The sequence below is a fragment of the Esox lucius genome, chromosome 8, assembly GCF_011004845.1.
Source record: "Esox lucius isolate fEsoLuc1 chromosome 8, fEsoLuc1.pri, whole genome shotgun sequence".
In the NCBI taxonomy this organism is placed as follows: Eukaryota; Metazoa; Chordata; class Actinopteri; order Esociformes; family Esocidae; genus Esox; species Esox lucius.
In genome coordinates this window covers 1,450,415-1,471,327 of record NC_047576.1, presented here as the reverse complement: position 1 = coordinate 1,471,327, position 20,913 = coordinate 1,450,415, and the positions used below count along the sequence as shown (strand labels likewise).

The 20,913-nt window shown below is 41.0% G+C and overlaps 1 protein-coding gene across 3 annotated transcripts; it reads left to right on the top strand.

Annotated features, from left to right (window-relative positions):
* The first annotated feature begins 1,056 nt into the window (after nucleotides 1-1,056).
* nexn (nexilin (F actin binding protein)) lies at nucleotides 1,057-17,208 on the top strand. 3 transcript variants are annotated; one of them, XM_029121803.2, is made up of 15 exons: nucleotides 1,057-1,594; nucleotides 4,162-4,642; nucleotides 5,336-5,524; nucleotides 6,081-6,165; nucleotides 6,440-6,588; nucleotides 8,587-8,784; nucleotides 10,048-10,224; nucleotides 12,336-12,524; nucleotides 12,733-12,924; nucleotides 13,737-13,784; nucleotides 14,389-14,586; nucleotides 15,036-15,257; nucleotides 15,345-15,536; nucleotides 15,701-16,064; nucleotides 16,336-17,208. In XM_029121803.2, exons 2-15 carry the CDS (start codon nucleotides 4,208-4,210, stop codon nucleotides 16,347-16,349), a joined length of 2,652 nt encoding a protein of 883 aa, XP_028977636.2. In that variant the 5' UTR covers nucleotides 1,057-1,594; nucleotides 4,162-4,207; the 3' UTR covers nucleotides 16,350-17,208. The 3 variants fall into 3 exon arrangements, with proteins under 3 accessions (XP_028977636.2, XP_028977637.2, XP_028977635.2); XM_029121802.2 differs by having other exon boundaries at nucleotides 1,058-1,620; XM_029121804.2 differs by lacking the exons at nucleotides 13,737-13,784; nucleotides 16,336-17,208 and having other exon boundaries at nucleotides 1,057-1,620; nucleotides 15,701-16,328.
* The last annotated feature ends 3,705 nt before the right edge of the window (nucleotides 17,209-20,913 follow it).

Genomic DNA, 20,913 nt, shown 5'->3' with positions numbered 1-20,913 from the left:
GTTAGTCCTACTGATCTAGAACCATGCCTTGTGTGAAGCCAGACGTTTTAGTCCTACTGATCTAGAACCATGGCCAGTGTGAAGCCAGACGTTTTAGTCCTACTGATCTAGAACCATTCCCAATGTGAAGCCAGACGTTTTAGTCCTACTGATCTAGAACCATGGCCAGTGTGAAGCCAGACGTTAGTCCTACTGATCTAGAACCATGGCCAGTGTGAAGCCAGACGTTTTAGTCCTACTGATCTAGAACCATGCCCAGTGTGAAGCCAGACATTTTAGTCCTACTGATCTAGAACCATGGCCAGTGTGAAGCCAGACATTTTAGTCCTACTGATCTAGAACCATGGCCAGTGTGAAGCCAGACGTTTTAGTCCTACTGATCTAGAACCATGCCCAGTGTGAAGCCAGACGTTTTATTCCTACTGATCTAGAACCATGCCCAGTGTGAAGCCAGACGTTTTATTCCTACTGATCTAGAACCATGCCCAGTGTGAAGCCAGACGTTTTATTCCTACTGATCTAGAACCATGCCCAGTGTGAAGCCAGACGTTTTATTCCTACTGATCTAGAACCATGCCCAGTGTGAAGCCAGACTGACCTCTGACTCAGCAGTTGACAAATGTGACTGAATTGATTTCAACTGACATCCTCCATCACACAGAGAGCTACTTCCTCATAGCAGTTCAGAGGAGGACTATGAAGCGCTAACTGAGTTAGAAGACTGTGTGATCAAGTCATTCAGTAGGGAGGATCCAGGTAAAATGTCCCCATCTCGTTAAAGTATTTACTGGGTTCTGACATGACCTAGCATGACTGTAAACAAGTTACTGTCTGACCCTTGAGACACTGATATATAGCCTTGGCCGTTAGCCGTCGTTGCTTAGCACAGTGACAGTGATAGCAGGGTTTGTAGACCGCATCGGAAAAACGAAGGCAATCTGCTTTCTCTCATAACAGATAAGCTTCCCTGTCTCTCACCGCCAACAAGCGCCTGCTTGATAATGCCTTGTTAAAGGCATTCCAAAAACCCTATTCAAGTTATAAAAACTTGGCAGACATGAGATGTTGACTTATTGAGTTCCAGATGATCCAGTCTCTGCACCTATAATGCTTTGATAATAATTAGGTCAGTACTGTGCAAGTAGGTATTTTTTGTAAGAAAAAAGCCACAGTATGTTCAAACCGCCTGTTGCATAAAGGAAACAAGGCAAGGACTGGTGAACTGTTTATTAAATATTCCTGGGCCTAAACCAACTAGCGAAATTGTGTTAGTATTCTCTCAATATATAATTTAATTTGACTGAACGTTTTTGGAGGACTGCAGCTGTACATGTGAGGAGAGAACAGGAAGAAGCCTGCGTATTTCAGGCGACAGCTGAACCTGGCGCTGGCGCGCTCGGAATGCGGTGAACGGCAGAAGTAGCGGGAGGCCTACTACTTTTTATGGAAGCTGCCCACTGACATGTAACTTCACCCATTCGACTTTGAGCCGTCCACAGCGAACCGGGCGCACGCGTCTCCTTGCTTTGACAAGTTCGGATTTCTGTACGCGGTTTTAGATTTGATTTTATCCACTGCACAGACAACTCTTGTGGTAAGGAGGACATTCCAGTGAAACAGGTACCGTTTGTCCAGACAAAACTTTCATTTAAGATATTGATAGGTTGTTTGTTACGTGATTGTGTAAATTCACCTGTTGGGGAGTGCAGCTTCTAAATGGTAGGTTGGGTTTGGAGATATTTGAAAATAAGACATATGTGCTATTTGTAAGAGTTGGTAAATTATAAGTATGCTTATCGAAAAGTTTTAAGAAATATAAAAGGTACAATTAGGCTTAGTTGATTTCGTTTTGTCATTCCAGCCATTGTATATCCCAGCAAAAGCCTACATCTGTTTTATTAAGCTGTAAAATAAATAATTCTTCCTTTCTAATGTAAGTCAATATAAAGGGCCTAGGATCAAAAAACCCTTTTTTTATGTCTTAACAAACTGACACATTTCATTTCACTCGGATTGTTCTAGCATATTGTCGTATTTAGCTAGCGGCAGCTGGGTACATGTTCCCAAAAATAGGACATCACTTTTGGCCTGGCCAAAATGTATTGGTGAACGATGAGACGGCAGTTCAGTGCAAACACATGCGTCAACTGTGGGGGTCAAAGGACATCATTCATGGCTGTACGACTTACTCCAATTGAAGTACATTTGGGAAGCTCATCTGCAATACTACAAAATATTAAATACGTTTTTCTTATGCTATTGTGGTGGCGTACAATTAAATTAAAATAATTTAGCAGAGATTCTTATCCAGGCCAATTCCTGTAGTGTAGGCCTTCCAATTTTTATCCTTAATACTTTATGATTATAGTGCTTTGACAATTAATTGGATTTATATTTAGGCCAAGGCCTGTCAAGTCTTTGTAAAGATATGAGTTTGTTTAATGTTTCCCAAATGTCTGGTTACAGTGGGAAATGGATGGAAAGTTCAGAATGTTTAGGTAAACTTTGATAAAATTAATATTTCTGTGGGGAATTATGTAATTTTACATGATTTTTATGTACTTCAGATTATTATGGGTATGTGTTATTATCTCTCGTGCTCAGATGCCTTGTTGCTAGTATCATGTAATCGATGAAAAGCTGTAAACCATTATCTTAGAAACCTTCCACTGTGTGAATACCATTTACAATATAATAATTTCAGCATTACATCTGTTAGTTATTTTACAATGTTAATATATTTTTTGCTGTTAATGTTTTGGAATCACACTCTTGGCAACTGTGAAAAAATATCAAGAGCTGGATGAGCTGCAGTGATAAATAAAAATGAAGGTATTGATATTAGAAGCTTCTTTAATTTCTTGGGATTTATTTTCTCCTGAACCATATGGTCTAAATTGATAACTGTAAAATGTTACGTAATTATGATTTAAACCGAGACAGTATTGCGACAAGAAAGGTATAAATTGAAACATTTCGAGTCTTTATTATCGTACCTGCTATCTTTTGGACAGAAGAGGTCAGGGGTCACTGGGAGCTCTATGGCTGTGATAATGAATTTTGAGACTGTATTGACAATGTGGACTGGCACTAGGAGAACCAGGAAGTAGTCTTGGATTCTTCATATCTTGGTAGCATCCAGTTAACAACCTGTGAGGTTTGTTTTCCACCTTTAGACTGGGAATCCATACCATCAACAACATAGTACCGGTTGTTGTCATAGCAGTTCATATGTGCCAAGAGTAGAGTCAGCCTACATTTGGCCAAGGTTTCATACCACCCTTAAGCCCTATAGGCTTCAAACCATGAATCAATAAAATCCATCACATTTTAATCGGTTGACCTATTACAGCACCGTATACTTCAGTATCATTACCAAGTGAAAGGCCACTATTTACTCTCTGGTGTTAGGCACAAAGATCTCTCATGCCATTGTCTGGTACTAGGTCTGGCTGTTTGGTCAAGGGTCTGTTGGGCGACGTGTCTGGTTGTCTGGTCCTCCCCCACCCCCCGCTTCCACCACATAACATCAAAAATAGCCATGATCACATGGCCCGGACACTCCAGCGGGCTAAACTTAGCGTCCTGACCTGCACATTGAGCTGCGTCTCAGCATACTAAAGGAGGAGGTGTGGGGGGGCACCCTTCTCCTTCCCCAAACTGAAGCAGCCAGCAGCCAATCAGCTGCCCTGAGAAAAATGTACCGACTTATCATGTGATTGGGTGACCATCAGACACATGTAAACTCCCTCACAGTATCAGGGTATATGTTTGCTTCACATCACAACATGTAGTTAATTAGCTACAGGTATTCAGCTTTGGACATACATAGGCTAGTCTTAGACCAGGAAGTGCTGTGGGTGTGTTGTCGTGTTTACCAGTAAAATCGTTTTGCATGAAATATAGTTTAACAAAATAAGCTAAATTAAAAGATGATTTATTTCAACTGTTACCTGAACGTAGCACATATTAAGCATGAATGAGAACAATTTGCATAACATTTTTCTTGTATTTTTGTCCTTTATATTTTGATTACACAGAGGCCTCGTAAAACATTTGAGAGAAATATAACTTAAAAAAAGAAATAGTACATTATTATTTAAAGGGAAAGATGCTTGTTGTTATTGTCCCATACTGAATGTTAAATATTTATTTTGACAGGTAACATTTGAAAAGGGCTCCGTCAATCTGTCAGAGTGGCACAAACATGACCGAAGTGGCGCAGAGTATTGGAGATGCCGCGTATGATGTAACACAGGATGTGGGACAGGATGTGGGACAGGATGTGGTCAATGTAGCACATGAAGCAAGTGACAAGGTGCCCAATGTGACTGATAAAGCTCAAAGCGCCAACGTGAAAACGCGGCGTGGCCTTGTGGCGCACAAGAAGGATGATATGGCGCACAAGAAGAAAGACGAAGAACACAAAGACGCTGACGAGGAAGTCCACATGGGGCCTGAGGAGGACGAGGAAGATGACAAAGAAAATACGTCAAACGACATGCTAAAGCGAAGGTCAAGATTGAGAAAGAACATGGATGACAAGGCACAAAATGGTGTGTCCCAGAACAAGGATGATGAAGAATGGAACAACGAAGAGGACCAGTCACAAAACATGTCTGAGGTGGCCTTAAAACAAGAGGTGAGCCAGAACCCTCAGCTGTATATCACAGTCAAGAGCTGTCTAAGCGCTGTCCAGGCTTTCTGCAATTCGCTCTAAGTCGTTGTTTCGGTCGTATACCAGACCCCTTCATTCCTTATTGGTTAATTATAGCAGGTTTTTGAGCCAATCACCGATGTTACATTATGGTTTGACTGCATTTAGGTCTTTCAGGAAGTTTCTGTAACTTAATGGAACTTTTCATTATTCATCTTTTAGTTTAAGGCTCTTTTGAGTATGCGGTCTCTCCGCCATGTGGATTCTACTCATATAAGTCTCTGTAGGTATCCCTTCCTCCCAGCCAGAATGAGTCTCTGTAGGTATCTCTTCCTCCCAGCCAGGATGAGTCTCTGTAAGTAACACTTCTTCCCAGCCAGGATGAGTCTCTGTAGGTATCCCTTCCTCCCAGCCAGAATTAGTTTGTGTAGGTATCCCTTCTTCCCAGTCCAGGATGAGTCTCTGTAGGTATCTCTTCCTCCCAGCCAGAATGAGTCTCTGTAGGTATCACTTCTTCCCAGTCCAGGATGAGTCTCTGTAGGTATCTCTTCCTCCCAGCCAGGATGAGTCTCTGTAGGTATCCCTTCCTCCCAGTCCAGGATGAGTCTCTGTAGGTATCCCTTCCTCCCAGTCCAGGATGAGTCTCACATTGAACTGTGTGTCCTTGTCTTCCCTCAGAGACTTCTGCGCTCCAAGCCGGTGGCCAGGAGCTATGTGCCCCAGATCGGTAAGTCTGACGTGAAGAACAAGTTCGAAGCCATGCAGAAGGCCCGGGAAGAACGCAACAACAGGAGGAGTGAGGAGGAGCACCAGAAGAGGAAGGAGCAGTACATCAAGGAGAGAGAATACAACCGCAGGAAGCAACAGGTCGGAGGTCTAAGAGATAACCCCAACTAACGGACCTGCATGGCATGGAGCATGTGTCCACAACATGAGCAGTGTGGGTGTATTAAATAACTCACCACTCCATCACAACACATCACTTCATTTAAATAGAATTATTATGTGGTAGGTGTGCTGGGCTGGTGCCTGCGTCCAAGCACATATTCAGAACATGGGGATACTTGAGAAATGCATATTGAATCGATTGTTCATTTTAAACATGACCCTTGACCCTCATCAGAAGCTCGATCACAGAAATCCTTTGGGTAAAACAGTGTCTGATACAAGAGATTAACACATAATACAGGAGGAGCGAAGGCAACCCACAGCGCTCACTACACACTGATCTCCCCTATGTCACAACCGCATGATCCAATCAGAGGCTTTGCTTTGAGTCACATGCACGCACTATTACCCAGGATTAAGGCCTTGATGCCTTGCTGGGACCAGCATGGCTCGTGAGGTGGCCAGCGTGCAAAGCAGATGATCCCAGATAAACGGGTCACTGTTCTGAAGTGCGCTTTGTTTCGGTTCACCGCAGATAAAAGAGCTACTTGCCTCCAGTGATGAGGAGGAGGAGGTAAAGCCAGCCAAGGTAGAGAAATCCTACGTCCCCAAGATCACAGGTAGGACTTGGGGGGCGGGGGGGTTGGGTGAATTGTTGGGGGTGGGATGAGAAGGAGGGCTCTGTTTTAATCTTACCCCCTCAGATGTAGTCAATTGGCAGCTGGACTGAAACAAGGAGAGACTACCAGGAATTATTCAATAAGGAACATTCATTTTCGTATCCTGTTTCACTTTTTTCCCCCCAATGTTGTGACCCCAAAAGATCACTACCCTGGTGTTTATGCCACGATCTCATCCTAATCATCAATAACATGCAGGGCCTGTTTTCCGCAGGCAGCGTGAAGGGGAAGTTTGCCGAGATGGAGAAGCAGAGACATGAGGAAGAGAGGAAGAAGATGGAAGAAGAGAGGAAGAAACGCGCCGCCCAGGACCACATGGAGAAAGCGAAGATGCAGAAGGAGCTGGCCAAAAAAGCCGCTGAGGTAATCTTGGCTTATCCCTTTCTTGGGGACAGAGTTACGGTGTTGTGTCCAGTCGGAGGTGTGACACGGGGGCTGGATAGTCCACTGTCTGCGTGGGTTGTTCAGGTAATCCTCAGCTGCCTCCTGGATGAGTTATTTTGAGTGTCATTTGAAAGGCTAACAGTTGGTGTGGGCTGAAGGGAAATCCTGCGGTGGAGTTCAGTGAAGGTGCAGTCTGTGCCGTCCGTCTTCGTCCCCCCAATGGAATCTGGACTGTGAAACTGAAATGGGCAGACAGCACTGAAAACACTCTGGACTAGCTGTGCGTTAGTGCCAGGTCAGATGGGCTCTGTCACAGGCTTTATGGAACCTGTTGGATGACGTGAGCAAAGCCAACATATCGAAGTTACACTGTGCTAGCTGTAGCCAGGCCAAACTGGCCTGAAGCCCGTTCCTTATGACCAGATTGAAGGTCTTAATAATGACACACTCATGTTCAAAACCAGGAAGAAAGGCACTTAGAGGTGATTTCCAAAGTTTGAATAACAGTTTACATTCTGTTAACGTTTTTTATTTATGAATATCAAACTTTCTTGAAAATAAAGTTTGAAAACTGTCAGTTTTAATCTTTAGCCATCTAAGGATCAAATGTTCGGGGATCATTCAAAAGTTTGGGGTTACGTAGAAATGTCCTTTTTCTTTAAAAACATACATGAAATCAATTTAAATAGAAAACACAGCAAAATTAAATAGTGATTTTGTCCTTCAAACTTTTGTCAAATAATCTTCTCAGCAATTACAGCCTAGCATTCTAGTTTTCAATTGGTTGAGGGCATTGAAGAGATTCCACCCCATGCTTCCTGAAGCACCTCCCACAATTTGGATTAGCTTGATGGGCACTTCCCATGTACCGTACGGTCAAGCTGCTCCCACAGCAGCTCAGGAGGGTTGAGATCCGGTGACTGTGCTGGCCACTCCATTATAGACAGAATACCAGCTGACTGCTTCTTTCCTCAATAGTTCTTCCATAGTTTGGAGCTGTGCTTTGGGTCCTTGTCTTGTTGTAGGAGGAAATTGTCTCCAGTCAAGTGCTGTCAACAGGGAATGGCATGGTGTTGCAAAATCCATACAAAAATCAGTTGTTTCCAGCTACAATAGTCATTTACAACATTAACAATGTATACACTGTATTTCTGATTAATTTCATGTTTTTGTAATGGACAAGGACATTTCGAAGTGACCCCAAACCTTTGAAACAGTAGTGTACCTTTAATGCAAAGCCTTAAATTATATAGGGCTTACTACTACTGGTCTAATTATATATTAATTCAATTAAAACAAGCGTGGTACTGAGTGTACTTTCTAATTTGGCACCAGCGAGGCTGTTACAGAGGTTTTCCAATCACGTTATTTCGGCTTAGTGTTTCTCAGTGTTTCCTAACCTGTGGACGTGGGGTTTCTGTTGGATGGATAGGTGAATAGATGTTGTCTGTTGATCTGTGTTTTTCTGTTGATCTTAGTTCTAAAAGGACACAGTATTCAGTCTTTCTCCACCCCTGTGGAGGACATATTGAAGTCTTCCTGTTTTACTGACTGAGGGGGATAGGCAGGCAGAGGCCGAACGGTGAAGACAGAAGCCGCCACTCTCACATGTTCTGCTGTTTCTGATCCCACACCCACTGGCAGGTGGAGACAGCATGTGACTGGCAACTGTTTCCCACACCACTGACAGACTTCATTAGCCCCTGACCCCATGCTAGCTAGCGGACCAAATTAGACTCTCCTATCTTAGGGACAGCCCCACCCCAAATGGTGGCCATTAGGCCAAAGGAATGTCCTCTTTCATGGACTGTTATCTAGGGTCATTGTGTGTGTATCTGTGGGTACATTTGATTTGTTTGTATATTGTAATTCTATATTTAGTTACATAAACACATGCACACATTTGAATTCATAATGTCTGAATGTATAAGAGAGTTACTGTGCCGCTATGACAAGTTTTTTCTCCTTCAATGTCAGGAAGGAGATGACACCATCCTGGTCCGTGTTGTGCCGGCAAAGCCATCTAGACCTCCTGGTAGGATCACAATGAACTTTGAAGACCTGGAAAAGAACCGTGAGGAAGAGCTGAAGAAAAGGACAGAGGAAGAGAAGAAGAAACGCTACGACGAGAACAGGCGCTCCTTCCGCGATGCCAAACGACGCTCTGTTGTACAGGTAATGAAAATAATAACTAGATAGAAAACTTAATGAGTAAAACTCCTTCTTGCTTTTACTCTTTTAAAAGTTACTTTACATTTGAATGGCAGAGAAGAAGACTTCCCACTTTCTCTTTGTGTAACTTTTTGGAAAGGTAGTCAAAATTCCAGCTATATAAAAAAGTTATATATATGTGGTTGAATTGCCGGACAATATTTTGAATGTAATAAAATTGACCGTCTATGCCAAGTTTCTGGGAGATTTGACCAGGTTTGGTACTGGGTGAAATTAATGATTATGTTAGCCAGAACAGGTAGAATAGTCTCATAGGAAATTCTCCCCTGCAGACTAAACAATTATATTTATTTAAACTTTAGCAAAGGCTACATTACATTTTCCACTTTTGGCAACCGAAAACTGCATTGACATCAAAAGTTTAATTGATGAGAAAATCGTCTGTCTAGTTCCACTGCTTCGTTATTCTATTCAGTCACAGATGTTCTCTAATGTAGACAGTTTCATTAAAGTTATTCTAATCAGTTACTGATGTTCTCTAATGTAGACAGTTTCATTAAAGTTATTCTATTCAGTTACTGATGGTCTCTAATGTAGACAGTTTCATTAAAGTTATTCTGTTCAGTTACTGATGGTCTCTAATGTAGACAGTTTCATTAAAGTTATTCTATTCAGTTACTGATGTTCTCTAATGTAGACAGTTTCATTAAAGTTATTCTATTCAGTCACAGATGTTCTCTAATGTAGACAGTTTCATTAAAGTTATTATATTCAGTCACAGATGTTCTCTAATGTAGACAGTTTCATTAAAGTTATTCCGTTCAGTCACAGATGTTCTCTAATGTAGACAGTTTCATGAAAGTTATTCTGTTCAGTCACAGATGGTCTCTAATGTAGACAGTTTCATTAAAGTTATTCCGTTCAGTCACAGATGGTCTCTAATGTAGACAGTTTCATTAAAGTTATTCTGTTCAGTCACAGATGTTCTCTAATGAAGACAGTTTCATGAAAGTTATTCTGTTCAGTCACAGATGTTCTCTAATGTAGACAGTTTCATGAAAGTTATTCTGTTCAGTCACAGATGTTCTCTAATGTAGACAGTTTCATGAAAGTTATTCTGTTCAGTCACAGATGGTCTCTAATGTAGACAGTTTCATGAAAGTTATTCTGTTCAGTCACAGATGTTCTCTAATGTAGACAGTTTCATGAAAGTTATTCTGTTCAGTCACAGATGGTCTCTAATGTAGACAGTTTCCTTCAACACAGGAGGAGGAAGGGGAGCAGCCAGCTGAAAGGGAGCAGGTGACTCCTGGGAAGCTGAAGTTGACCTTTGAGGAGGCGGAGAAGGAGAGGCAGGAGCGGCTGAGGAAGCAAGCCGAGCTGGAGGCCAAACGACGGCTGCAAGAAGAGAAGAAAGCCTTTGAAGAGGCCAAGCTAGAAATGGTGACTAATCTGAAGTTTTTTTTTAGCAGATTTTGTATTTGTTTATTTGCACATCAAATTTCAATGTCCTGTTCTTCCCTTGGTGAGAGCTGAGATGTTCATGACGTGCTAGATTAACTGTGGAGGTAAATTAGCAGAGTGGCGCGTGCCAACCCTGTACAACCCCATTCATACATACTTCTGCCAAGTGCTTTTTTCTTGTTCTTCTGAAGTGATGAGATGAACAAAGACATTAGCTTTTCTTTATAAAGTATACCAGCATTTCCCAAACCCTGGTCTGCGGACTGGCTGCACGTGGTGGAGCAGGGACGCTGACAAGAATCAAAGGGCCTGGGACAGAATTTATCGTTTAAAAAATAAATAATTGTAATGCTATTACTGTGCAAAAAACTGGTCTTAAACATTTTATTGTTTATTGTTTTAATTCATAGCTAGGCCACATTCAAATACCTTTGTTTTCAACACAGGTAATTTATTATGTTACATCTTTTCAATTCATAATCTACTTAGTCACAATCAGCCATTACTAAAGTGCTACACATATTTTGACCTTCTTTTAAATTTCCTGTTCCAGAAAAAGCGCTAACTCAAGAATTTGATGTTCTTCATAGCCTTGCTAATGTTAGCTTTGGGATCCTAGTGTCTAGCTATAGAGGGTTGGTCTAAGTCTTCTTTTGCTTCTTTGCCTCTTTTGTAGTGTGTGCTGTAGTAGACAAGGGAGGAATTGACAGTTTGTCGTCCTGGTCTCTGGCTGCTATTATAGTTTCTTACCTTAAGCGAACATTGCTCCGTATGGCGTACTATGCTATATATATATCATCCAGGTAAAACGTGCAATTGCTAGCGAGACTGAAGATTAACTTTTCACTGGCAAAGCTATTTCATTTCATGGCACAACAACGCTTATTTTCCTTTCAGTCATGAATGAAATTGATACAATAACTATCAATATAGATGACGATAAGTGACTTTTTTGTTTAGTGAAAAGAGGAGAGAATCATGGAAACCCATCCTCTTTTACTGCCCAAGGGGTTGTGATCTAGGCTATATTACCCCAAAAAGCAAGCACATATTCGTACTTCACAAATCCACCAGAAATAGTTGCAATATAACCATAAATAGTTTTATTTTTGGCTTACTATAACAACATTTCTGAAGGTTATGGCCAGCCAAGATTTTGTCTATCCTGAACAAATCGTAATGTGTCATTTGCTTTGACTTCCTCGAGGCTCGAAAACCAGTCCCCTGAATGTTCTTTCCAAATAGCTTGAACACCGGGCCCCTGAATGTTCTTTCCAAATAGCTTGAACACCGGGCCCCTGCGTGAGAGTGAGCATCTCTAACCACTACGCCATTTAACAAGGGGCAGTCAGTCACTCAGTTAGTGACATTCGCTCTTCTTTGCCGGCTCTGCTTACTCTGTCCGGCAAAAACCCCCAGCAAAGAGCAAAAACATGAATCCCTTCATCAATGCAGTTCTTCTGTTTAATAACTGTGCAACGTTCTCGATAGTACTGAATACCAACATTGAGTGACTAATAAATCATTATATTTAATCCAACCAAATGGGCTCCCCAGGCCTGGCTCCTGGACAATGTTCATGGCTTGACTCTAGCTTTTAAATGGTTTGAGCCATTAACAGTTATGAACTCTGTAATTAATTATGCTCATACGCTTCAAAGTAAATGAAGAGCCTGTGGCAGAATTGCTGTTTAAAATAATGCATGACTTTTCTACACTTGATGATCTTCCTTAACATATTCACTTTCCTGTGTGTCAATTTCACATTGATGCACAGCTTTCTGGCCTGGATATCTGTATAAACACTTGCTGATGTTATAATATACATTTAATTTGATTGATTCATTATTACAGCATTAAAATATAACATCTATGTATATATATATATATATCAGGAATTTATAACGGTATAGGATAATAATCTAGTTCTAATAGTTATTTAAAAAGGTATTTGTGTGTAACGTAAAATCGTATTTTCAGAGATTCCTCTGGACAATTACCCTTCCATGTTTTTAATAGGCCTGTGTTCTATCCGTCTGAGCCAAACAGTCACCAGACTGCTGTGATTTAGGATCGTTGTGTCCTTACAGGGCGAAGACGATGAGGCCTCCCCAGGAGCACAGGTTGAAAGGGAGGTGATCCAACCCGGCAGATTGAGGCTGAGCTTCGAGGAGCTGGAGAAACAGAGGGTGGAGAACGAGCGCAAGGCGGCCGAAGCCGAGTACCGAAGACGCATGGAGGAGGAGAGAAAGGCTTTCGCAGAGGCCAGGAAGAGCATGGTCAGTGTTGGGCCTCCCCTGCTGGTCCCAGACCACTTTGTGTGGCCTTTCTGACTTCTACTGCCAATGCCGTGCCAAGCACTTCTTATGAGTGGGCTTCATAGAACAGACATGTTACCAGGCTAATGATCGTTGTGTTTAGAGATCCTGTGGTCACCCCAGTTTTACAGTAGTTTGAGCTCTCTCATGGTTCCCTCTCACTGCCCAGATAGTGGACGAGGATGACGAGGTTCTCCTGGCCATGCTGAACCTGGAGGGCAGTGAACCAGGGAAGCTCTGTGTCAGTTTCGAGGACAAGGAGCGCCAGAGGAGAGAGGCGGAGGAGAAGAGAGCGGAGGAGGAAGCCAAGAGGAGGCTGGAGGAGGAGAAGAGGCTGTTTGCAGAAGCCCGCAAGAATATGGTAGGACTGGTTAACAGACCTGTAACAGTCCTACAAATCACTTGTGGAATTTGGAATCCTAAAAACCTAATGAAAAACTTGCCATCATGGTGAGGAAACTATAGTATACTATAGATGAACTATAGTATATATTCAGTATACAACGATGCATTTGTGAATTATTGGATCTGTATGTCTGTATAGACTGCATACGCATGTCGCTAATGAATCTCTGTGCTAACACATAGGCTACGTTCAGAAGGATTTGCATGTGAAAAGATTAACATCATTTTCTTGGGTAAATATTTTTGTGTAAGTCACAAACAAATTTGTTTTGCACTCTGATTGGTGTTGTCCGAGCAAATGGTCAATGTTATGGTCACATTTTAAACCAACTATCAATTCCATTTGCTTATTCAGGTCTTAATGAAGTGTTTACAAAAGCTTCATTATGCCTTTATATGTCAATAAGATTAAATGTATTTTCATTTTATAATGTTTTTTTCATGACAGAGACAACATAGATACATTGTCATTACAAAATGAGACAGTTGTAACATGGAATAACAGAGTTATGACCTATTTACAAGTCATGACATAGATATTGAACACATTAAAGGACTCAATCATAGTAAATTTAAAGTGTGACCAATGTTGCTGTAATCTGCTGTAAACTAACACCAATATTAACCTTTGAGCCTGTATTAAGTGAAGGAACTCGATCTCTAATTGGACTCTAATTTGACATAGATTAATCCTACATGATGATGTAACGTAATCGGAAACTGAAATGGTACACATGCAATTCCTACTTTCAAATTATCTCTTTAAAGAGCCCCCCGGATCTGGAAAAATCTAAGACTTCATATCGAGATGGAGAAGTAAGATCTTTTCACTTTCAAATGACAATTGTACACTGACTTAGGAAAAATAATAAGGCTTCCCATAAAATGATAATGACATAATGAATGAATGTGAGTGGGTTTTAGGAATGGAATATTCAGTTGGCATAATAATACTGCTGGCTTGCTTAATAGTGTCTTCCCTTTCAGAGTGTAATAGTTTGTCCTGAACACTGAGTTTACAATTACTTATAAAGGGGTTATAAACGGACAGAAATTTAAAGTTTTTACAAGATCTAATAATTATGTTAATTGTAATTGAATTGTAATTGGTTGCGTTAGCTTTTCTGTTTTACATCATTGTGATTTCCCTTGGGTGCAGAGATTAGTTATATTGGGCGAGTTGAATCAGTGGGTAATATTTGGATTGTAAGCTGATATGATACAATTATAGATTTTTAATTACAGTTAAATGATATGTAACTGATTGGTTTATTGAAGAAATCACACAGTGATTGGTCCATTAAAGAAATCACACAGTGATTGGTCCATTAAAGAAATCACACAGTGATTGGTCCATTAAAGAAATCACACAGTGATTGGTTCATTAAAGAAATCACACTCTGTGCTCTTGTTCTGCCAGGCGCTGGAGGAGGACGAGGAAGGGATGGTAAAGAGTGAGTCTCAGGAGGCGTTACACCCTGGGAAATTGGAAATCAACTTCGAGGAGCTACTAAAGCAGAAGGAGGAAGCCGAAAGGAGGCGCAAGGCTGAAGAGCGCAAAAAGAAAATGGAGCAGGAAAAACAGGAGTTTGAGCAGCTCAGACAAGAGATGGGAGAGGTCAGTCATCAACATAATGTCAGTTTCACAATGTTATTACAGACACAATGTGGGGTCTCTCAGGTGGCACAGTAATGTAAGGTGGTTTTTAGGAGCACCAAGCTGACCACCACAATCGAGGCATGACTGTGCTGCTTGCTTCAGGCTCAATGGGAATCCCCATGGGGGAGGTTCCAAATGCAAATATTAGCTTCTTAATTTATCTCTATTAGCTCCTTCTCAACCCTTTTTTGTCCTTGAGCAAGGCAACTCTAAGTCATTGAGGTGAATCTGATTTGGTTTCCAATCCATTTACCAATTTAAAATAAAAAACAGAATGCTGTGAGGAATTGATGAAATACAGTATAATTTCTTAAAAAAGGAGAGCAATTGATGACAATGTTGTGTTTAAATCCTGAAGACTAGGCCTCGGTTGTGTTGTAATCAGTTCAATGTGTTTCTCTTTTAAGGATGAGGTGAATGAAAGTTCGGACATGGTGAGTAACGAATACGAGGAGCTGAGCAAACTCAAGAGGACCGGCTCCATCCAGGCCAAGAACCTCAAGTCCAAGTTTGAGAAAATCAAGCAGTTGAAAGACGAGGAGATCCAGAAAAAGATTGAGGATGTGAGGGCACAGAGAAAGGCCATTGATGAAGAAATCAAAGAGAGAGAGGAAGAGCGGATCCAGGAGGTATTTATTTTATTATGAGCCTTAATAATTGTAATGGATTTCAACATGTTATGTTGAAATCACTCACTTAAAGGGCTATGTTTTCAGGAAGATGATGAAGGCAAAAAGCACACAGAAAAGGGGCCCGAGGAGGCTCCGTTCAAACAGAAGGTGGACATGCGCGCGCGGTTCGAACAAATGGCCAAAGCCAGAGAGGAAGAGGAGAGAAAAAGGGTGGAGGAACAGAAGCTGCAGAGGATGCAGTTTGAGCAGCAAGAGATCGATGCCGCCCTGCAAAAAGTAAATCCCACTTTCCTTGGTTTCAATTACCGTGTTTCTCGTTGTTGAACACGTGGACGAAGTCCCCAGCATGCATGCCACTCTTACAACACGTTACAGTTCCTGTCGCCAGACTGCTGGTCTTGGGATGGTGAGGGTTCACACATGTGTCGTGTCTTTGGCAGAAAAGGGAAGACGAGGAGGAGGAAGAGGGAAGCATCATCAACGGCTCGGCAGCCTATGAGGACGAGGAGGACCACGCCAGGTCGGGGGCGCCGTGGTTCAAGAAGCCCTTGAAGAACCAGTCGGTGGTGGATGCCGAGCCTGTGCGGTTCACGGTGAAGATCACCGGGGAGCCCAAGCCGGAGGTGACGTGGTGGTTTGAGGGGGAGATGCTCCAGGACTGTGAGGATTACCAGTATATAGAGCGGGGGGAGACGTTCTGCCTCTACCTGCCGGAGACCTTCCCCGAGGACGAGGGGGAGTACATGTGCAAAGCCGTCAACAGCCGGGGCACCGCCGCCAGTACCTGCATCCTCACCGTAGAGAGTAAGACAACGTCCGTCTGACCGCCACTGCCTGCCTGACACCACTTCCTGTAGATTTCTGATCTATGATTGGATGGGATTGTATGCTCCTCTTTCTGTGATTGGATGGGATCGCATGCTTCTCTTTCTGTGATTGAAAATTATGGCATGCTCTTCTCTCTTTGATTGGATGGGATTGCTTACTCATCTATCTATGATTGGATGGGATCGCATGCTCCCCTTCCTCATTGGCTCCGCTGTGGGTAACCGCCTCTTCTGTTTCTCTTTTCTAGCTGAGGACTACTGATCTGCTCCTTTTTCTGGAACTTTCCCTGTCTCTCGCACTCCTTTTGTAAAACTTCATCTCTCATGGTAGGGCCAAAAAGAGGAGGAAACGGCAGTATGCTCGCCATTCCTTCTAGGGATACACAAAATATTAAAAAGAGATCAGATCATGTTGTTTACGTATTATTTACGTATTGTACATCAGTAAAGCTGCACTCGAGTGTTTAGGAGGAAACCTGTGCCAAATCACTTTGGTCCCATAAGTGACTGCTGTTATGGAACATGTTCAGATTGGTTTTGTGATAGTAACATAGATTAATAATATCTGTGCATCAGAGTTCATGTCCCTTTACAAGTTCCATTTGAGAATATGGTGCAACCCAATTGAAATCCCTATGAAATAGACATAGCAGTATGCACAATAAATAAATAAATAAACAACAAAATAATTATCTCTCTAGGATTTTTTACTATCTTAATAATTAATAAAAGGTTTCTTTGTACACTCTTAGAAAAGGGTTCCAAAAGTTTTTTTCTTATTTCTCCATAGCAGAATTATGAAGTGGACACATTTGGTTTCCAAAAGTGGTCTATCTGGACTAAAAGGGCTGTACTTGGAACTAAAAACCTGGAACCTCAAAATGTTTATTTATAAAGGACAAAGACAGCCAAATAACAATTTTTTCTAAGAGTGTAATGTACACTGAATATTTTTAATGTCCCAAATATATTTTGAACTTAAACTTAAAGTACAGTTTTACTGGAAATTCCTCACATTGGACAGTGTTGTATGGTTTGTGATATAGTGACACAATTGGGTTTGACTAGTCTGAAATTCTGTGAAATGTTTATTAAGGTTTAATAAAATGTGTTGAATACCAGTCTCTGAAAATGTTCCATTGTCTTTACGAATCATACATGCTATAACTTAAAGAAGAGTTGATGGAAGGGCTTGTTCTACTGTATTCTTTGGTATAGTTATTTTAATAAATTGTTGTAAGGCCATTTAAAAACATGTCTGTCCCACCCCTAAGAGCTAATCTCCTACCTGACACCCCAAACATGTCTGTCCAAGCTACTCTCCTACCTGACACCCCAAACATGTCTGTCCAAGCTAATCTCCTACCTCACATCCCAACAATGGAAACAGCTGCCGTTTGAAGCTAGGACAGCTGACTCGCTTCATATTTCTGGAAGAAGTCTGGAACTCTACTTTTTAAGGATTCAAAATTTTCACATCCTTTTGAAAAGGTGCAACTGAAAATATTGCAGGCCTGCAGTAAGCTACAGATGGTGACAACTTAAAGGAAAAACCTGAATTATGGATCCATACAGTGAGGGGGTCTAGAGGATGTCTTGTCATGAGGGGCATTTTCCTGACATCTTCCTGTGTCCACTCAGCCCCTGAGAGTGAAGGGTCACTGCAAATCATACAAAGGCTTTGAAGCTGTTCTGGTGGTTGCTTTACCTTACTGAGACACTTTCGGTTTTATTTTTCTTTACTGCTTTTCTTTTGAAAACAACAACAAGTGACCCCAAACTTTTGAATGGTAGTGTACATGTACATGTTTTCAAAAACTTCCAGTGTTGAGTCCCACAGTTTGTGCACAAACAGTTAGGCCTATTTAAGTTATTTGTGATTATATTGGCTCTATTTTTATCTCTATTTATCTCTTAGGATATCTCTATTTCGTTTTGGAGGAACTACAGTCAATGATTGTGTAGTTGGTCTCTATTTCATGTCTGTGCAGATAAGAAACTTGTTTTTGCCAAGCACTAAAGAAATTGTTGCAAACTTTTCTATCAGGCAATAAAACCTTCTGGAACTAAACGTTAGCTAATATTTACCTATTTATTTATTAACCTTTGTTTAACCAGGAAAGGACTCCAAGAGATTATCTCTTTTACAAAAGTGTCCTGGCCAAGACAAGAAGCAGCACAATTAACACAGTTTCAGACATAAAACATATAACAATGTACAATGAAAATACATAATAAATTACAGGATCATAAAATATCAAAAGATATTGATCAGTGTTTGTCACAAGTCATCAACATCAAGGATCAAACAGATCCATCAGTCAATACATCTACAGCCAGATAAGCCTGCCTCCATGTCATTTCAAATAACTTTAAAAGCATCCAATGGGACCAGATTCTGGTGTTTTTGCAAATGATTCCAAGCAGAGGAAGTAGCATATTTAAACACCCCTTTTCCCAATTCAGTACGTACTGTAGGGACAGATGGTAAAAATTAAGCTCTGGGAACGAAAACAATATCTTCCCATTTTTTCCTCATGATTATAGAGCTAAGATTGAAGCAGACCAAAAATAGCTTTATAAATAAAAATATGCCAATGATTAAGTGTACGGATGGACAATGCAGACCATCCAACCCGAGCATACAAGGAGCTATGGTGAGTAAGGGCTTTAGAATTAGTAACAAAACTCAGTGCTCCATGGTAAACAGTATCCAAGGCCTGTAGACTGCTTGGATGCATGCATATAGGTGAGAGCGAGGTGTGTTGTCACACTTTTCACACTGTGTTACATTTACAGGGCACAATACATCACAATGCTAGAAATGTCATTCCAGATGAAAGAAAGAAGTCTTGGGCACATTTTGTATTCATTACCTCCTCATATCTTATTTCAGTATGGAGTTGTAGAATAGAGAGTGTGCACTTGTGACCATTTGCCCCATCAGCGGGTAAGTTGTCACACTATGTAGGGTAAGTTGTCACACTATGTAGGGTAAGTTGTCACACTATGCAGGGTAAGTTGTCACACTATGCAGGGTAAGTTGTCACACTATGCAGGGTAAGTTGTCACACTATGTAGGGTAAGTTGTCACACTATGTAGGGTAAGTTGTCACATTGGATAATCAAGAAATAAGAACACAACTAATTCATTGTGAATATTGATTTTAAATTCAAACCAAATTCAACTTCATTAAAAAAAAAATCGTGCCTAGAGAATCTGGCAAATCATGCCTGTCAATCAAAACAATAATGCTGGCATAGCAACTGCATCTTCGCTGGCAACTTCAACCTCACAGCCTTTAATATTGTCTGGTGGTGTGCTGTCATTCTGTCTTTTTTTAAATAATTTATAAACAGTCTTTCCTTCTCATCTTTTTTTCATTCCTTCCTTCCTTTCTTCTTTCCTTACAAAACACATTTCCTCGTTGCAATTACATATTAATTACAGGCTTATTACGCCCTCCTCCTGTCTACTATCCTTGTTTCCACAATGCAATTCATAACACCACACTAAAATAATGTCACTGTATGAACTAGTGTATGTATGGATATACTGTCTCATACAGAAGGCAAGTAGTGTGTTAGTAGACACACACAAACACACAGACATGCCAGAGCCTGTCTTATGTTGGCTAGTCTAGGGATATGTCAGCTGCTTTAAATTATACGTATATATAACAATCAATTAACAGTAAAATTTTATAATATTATCAGAGCTGATTATACATTTTTCTGAGCATGTTCTATGTGTCTATTTATACCCGGGCAAGTTGTCACGTGTGAAAACTTGCCCTTAAACTGACATGTGTGCTAATGTTGGCTAAATCTCAAGTTTAGCTCAACATAGGACTGCAGATAAAGTCTCAAAAGACCTGTTATTGTCTCCTCTACTCAGTGCAAATGAAATTTAAATTTCTACATTCATACATAAGATTTTCTTGCATAAAATTTAAAGTGGCAATTTTATACTTTTGAAGAAGAAAAATAAGAAACTTGTGCTTCCCTCAGATTAGTGTTCTTGATTCTCTTGTGAACAGGAAGTTGACCGTAGTCACACAAAGTAGCTATTTGATTTTTGAGAGAGCACCTCTGGTGTTGGAGATATGAGCAGTGTGATAACTTACCCATGTGACAACCTACCCCGTTCTCCCCTATATAAAATCGCACAGACTTGGTGGCAGCAACAAGTCTCTTTTTAGAAAACAGAGCCATGGTTCAGTGTTTTGTGCCAGGCTGTAATCATCCCGATGGAGTGAGTAACAACAAAGCTAAGAAGCGTTGGTGGATCAGACTGATGAGGTAGTGTCAGTGCCACTAAGGCTAATGGTTATTGTCGTTTTTGGGCTCTTAGAAAAACAGAACTGAAGAACTCAACGAATTTCTTAACACAATCTTGACAAAGAACATCTACATTGCACAGTAATCTCGGAATTCTTAATATTTTATATCTCTGGGGCTCAAAACAATGGATATTTTTCTTATGGAACCTCACTTTCCATCCAAGTGTACAAGGCCACACAGAACCTAAAGAGGCTGCCGTCAGTGTTGCCAACTCTCGCGAGTCAAACAAGCAACTGCAGCTTCAAAAACAAGCCCAAAACAAGCCCAATATTGTTATAGCGTGTTACGGTCAATTAATGAGCCTGTAACCGTTTGAAAAGAAAAACATGTATTTTAACATCAACAAGCAAATTATCAAAAATTATCAAACGTCAACAAGGTGTATATGGAGGGCAGGACCATCCACTCATCTCTAATCATCTGCTTTCAAAATATGAGAGGAGAGATGCAAAACGAGAGGACAGGAGCACAAAGGGGGAGCA

Coding starts and splice junctions, on each gene's coding strand:
- nexn (XM_029121803.2), top strand. CDS start 4,208: ATGACCGAAGTGGCGCAGAGTATTGGAGATGCCGCGTATGATGTAACA. Junction 12,525..12,732: donor CAGAGGCCAGGAAGAGCATG/GTCAGTGTTGGG, acceptor CTCACTGCCCAG/ATAGTGGACGAGGATGACGA. Junction 15,258..15,344: donor AGGAAGAGCGGATCCAGGAG/GTATTTATTTTA, acceptor CTATGTTTTCAG/GAAGATGATGAAGGCAAAAA.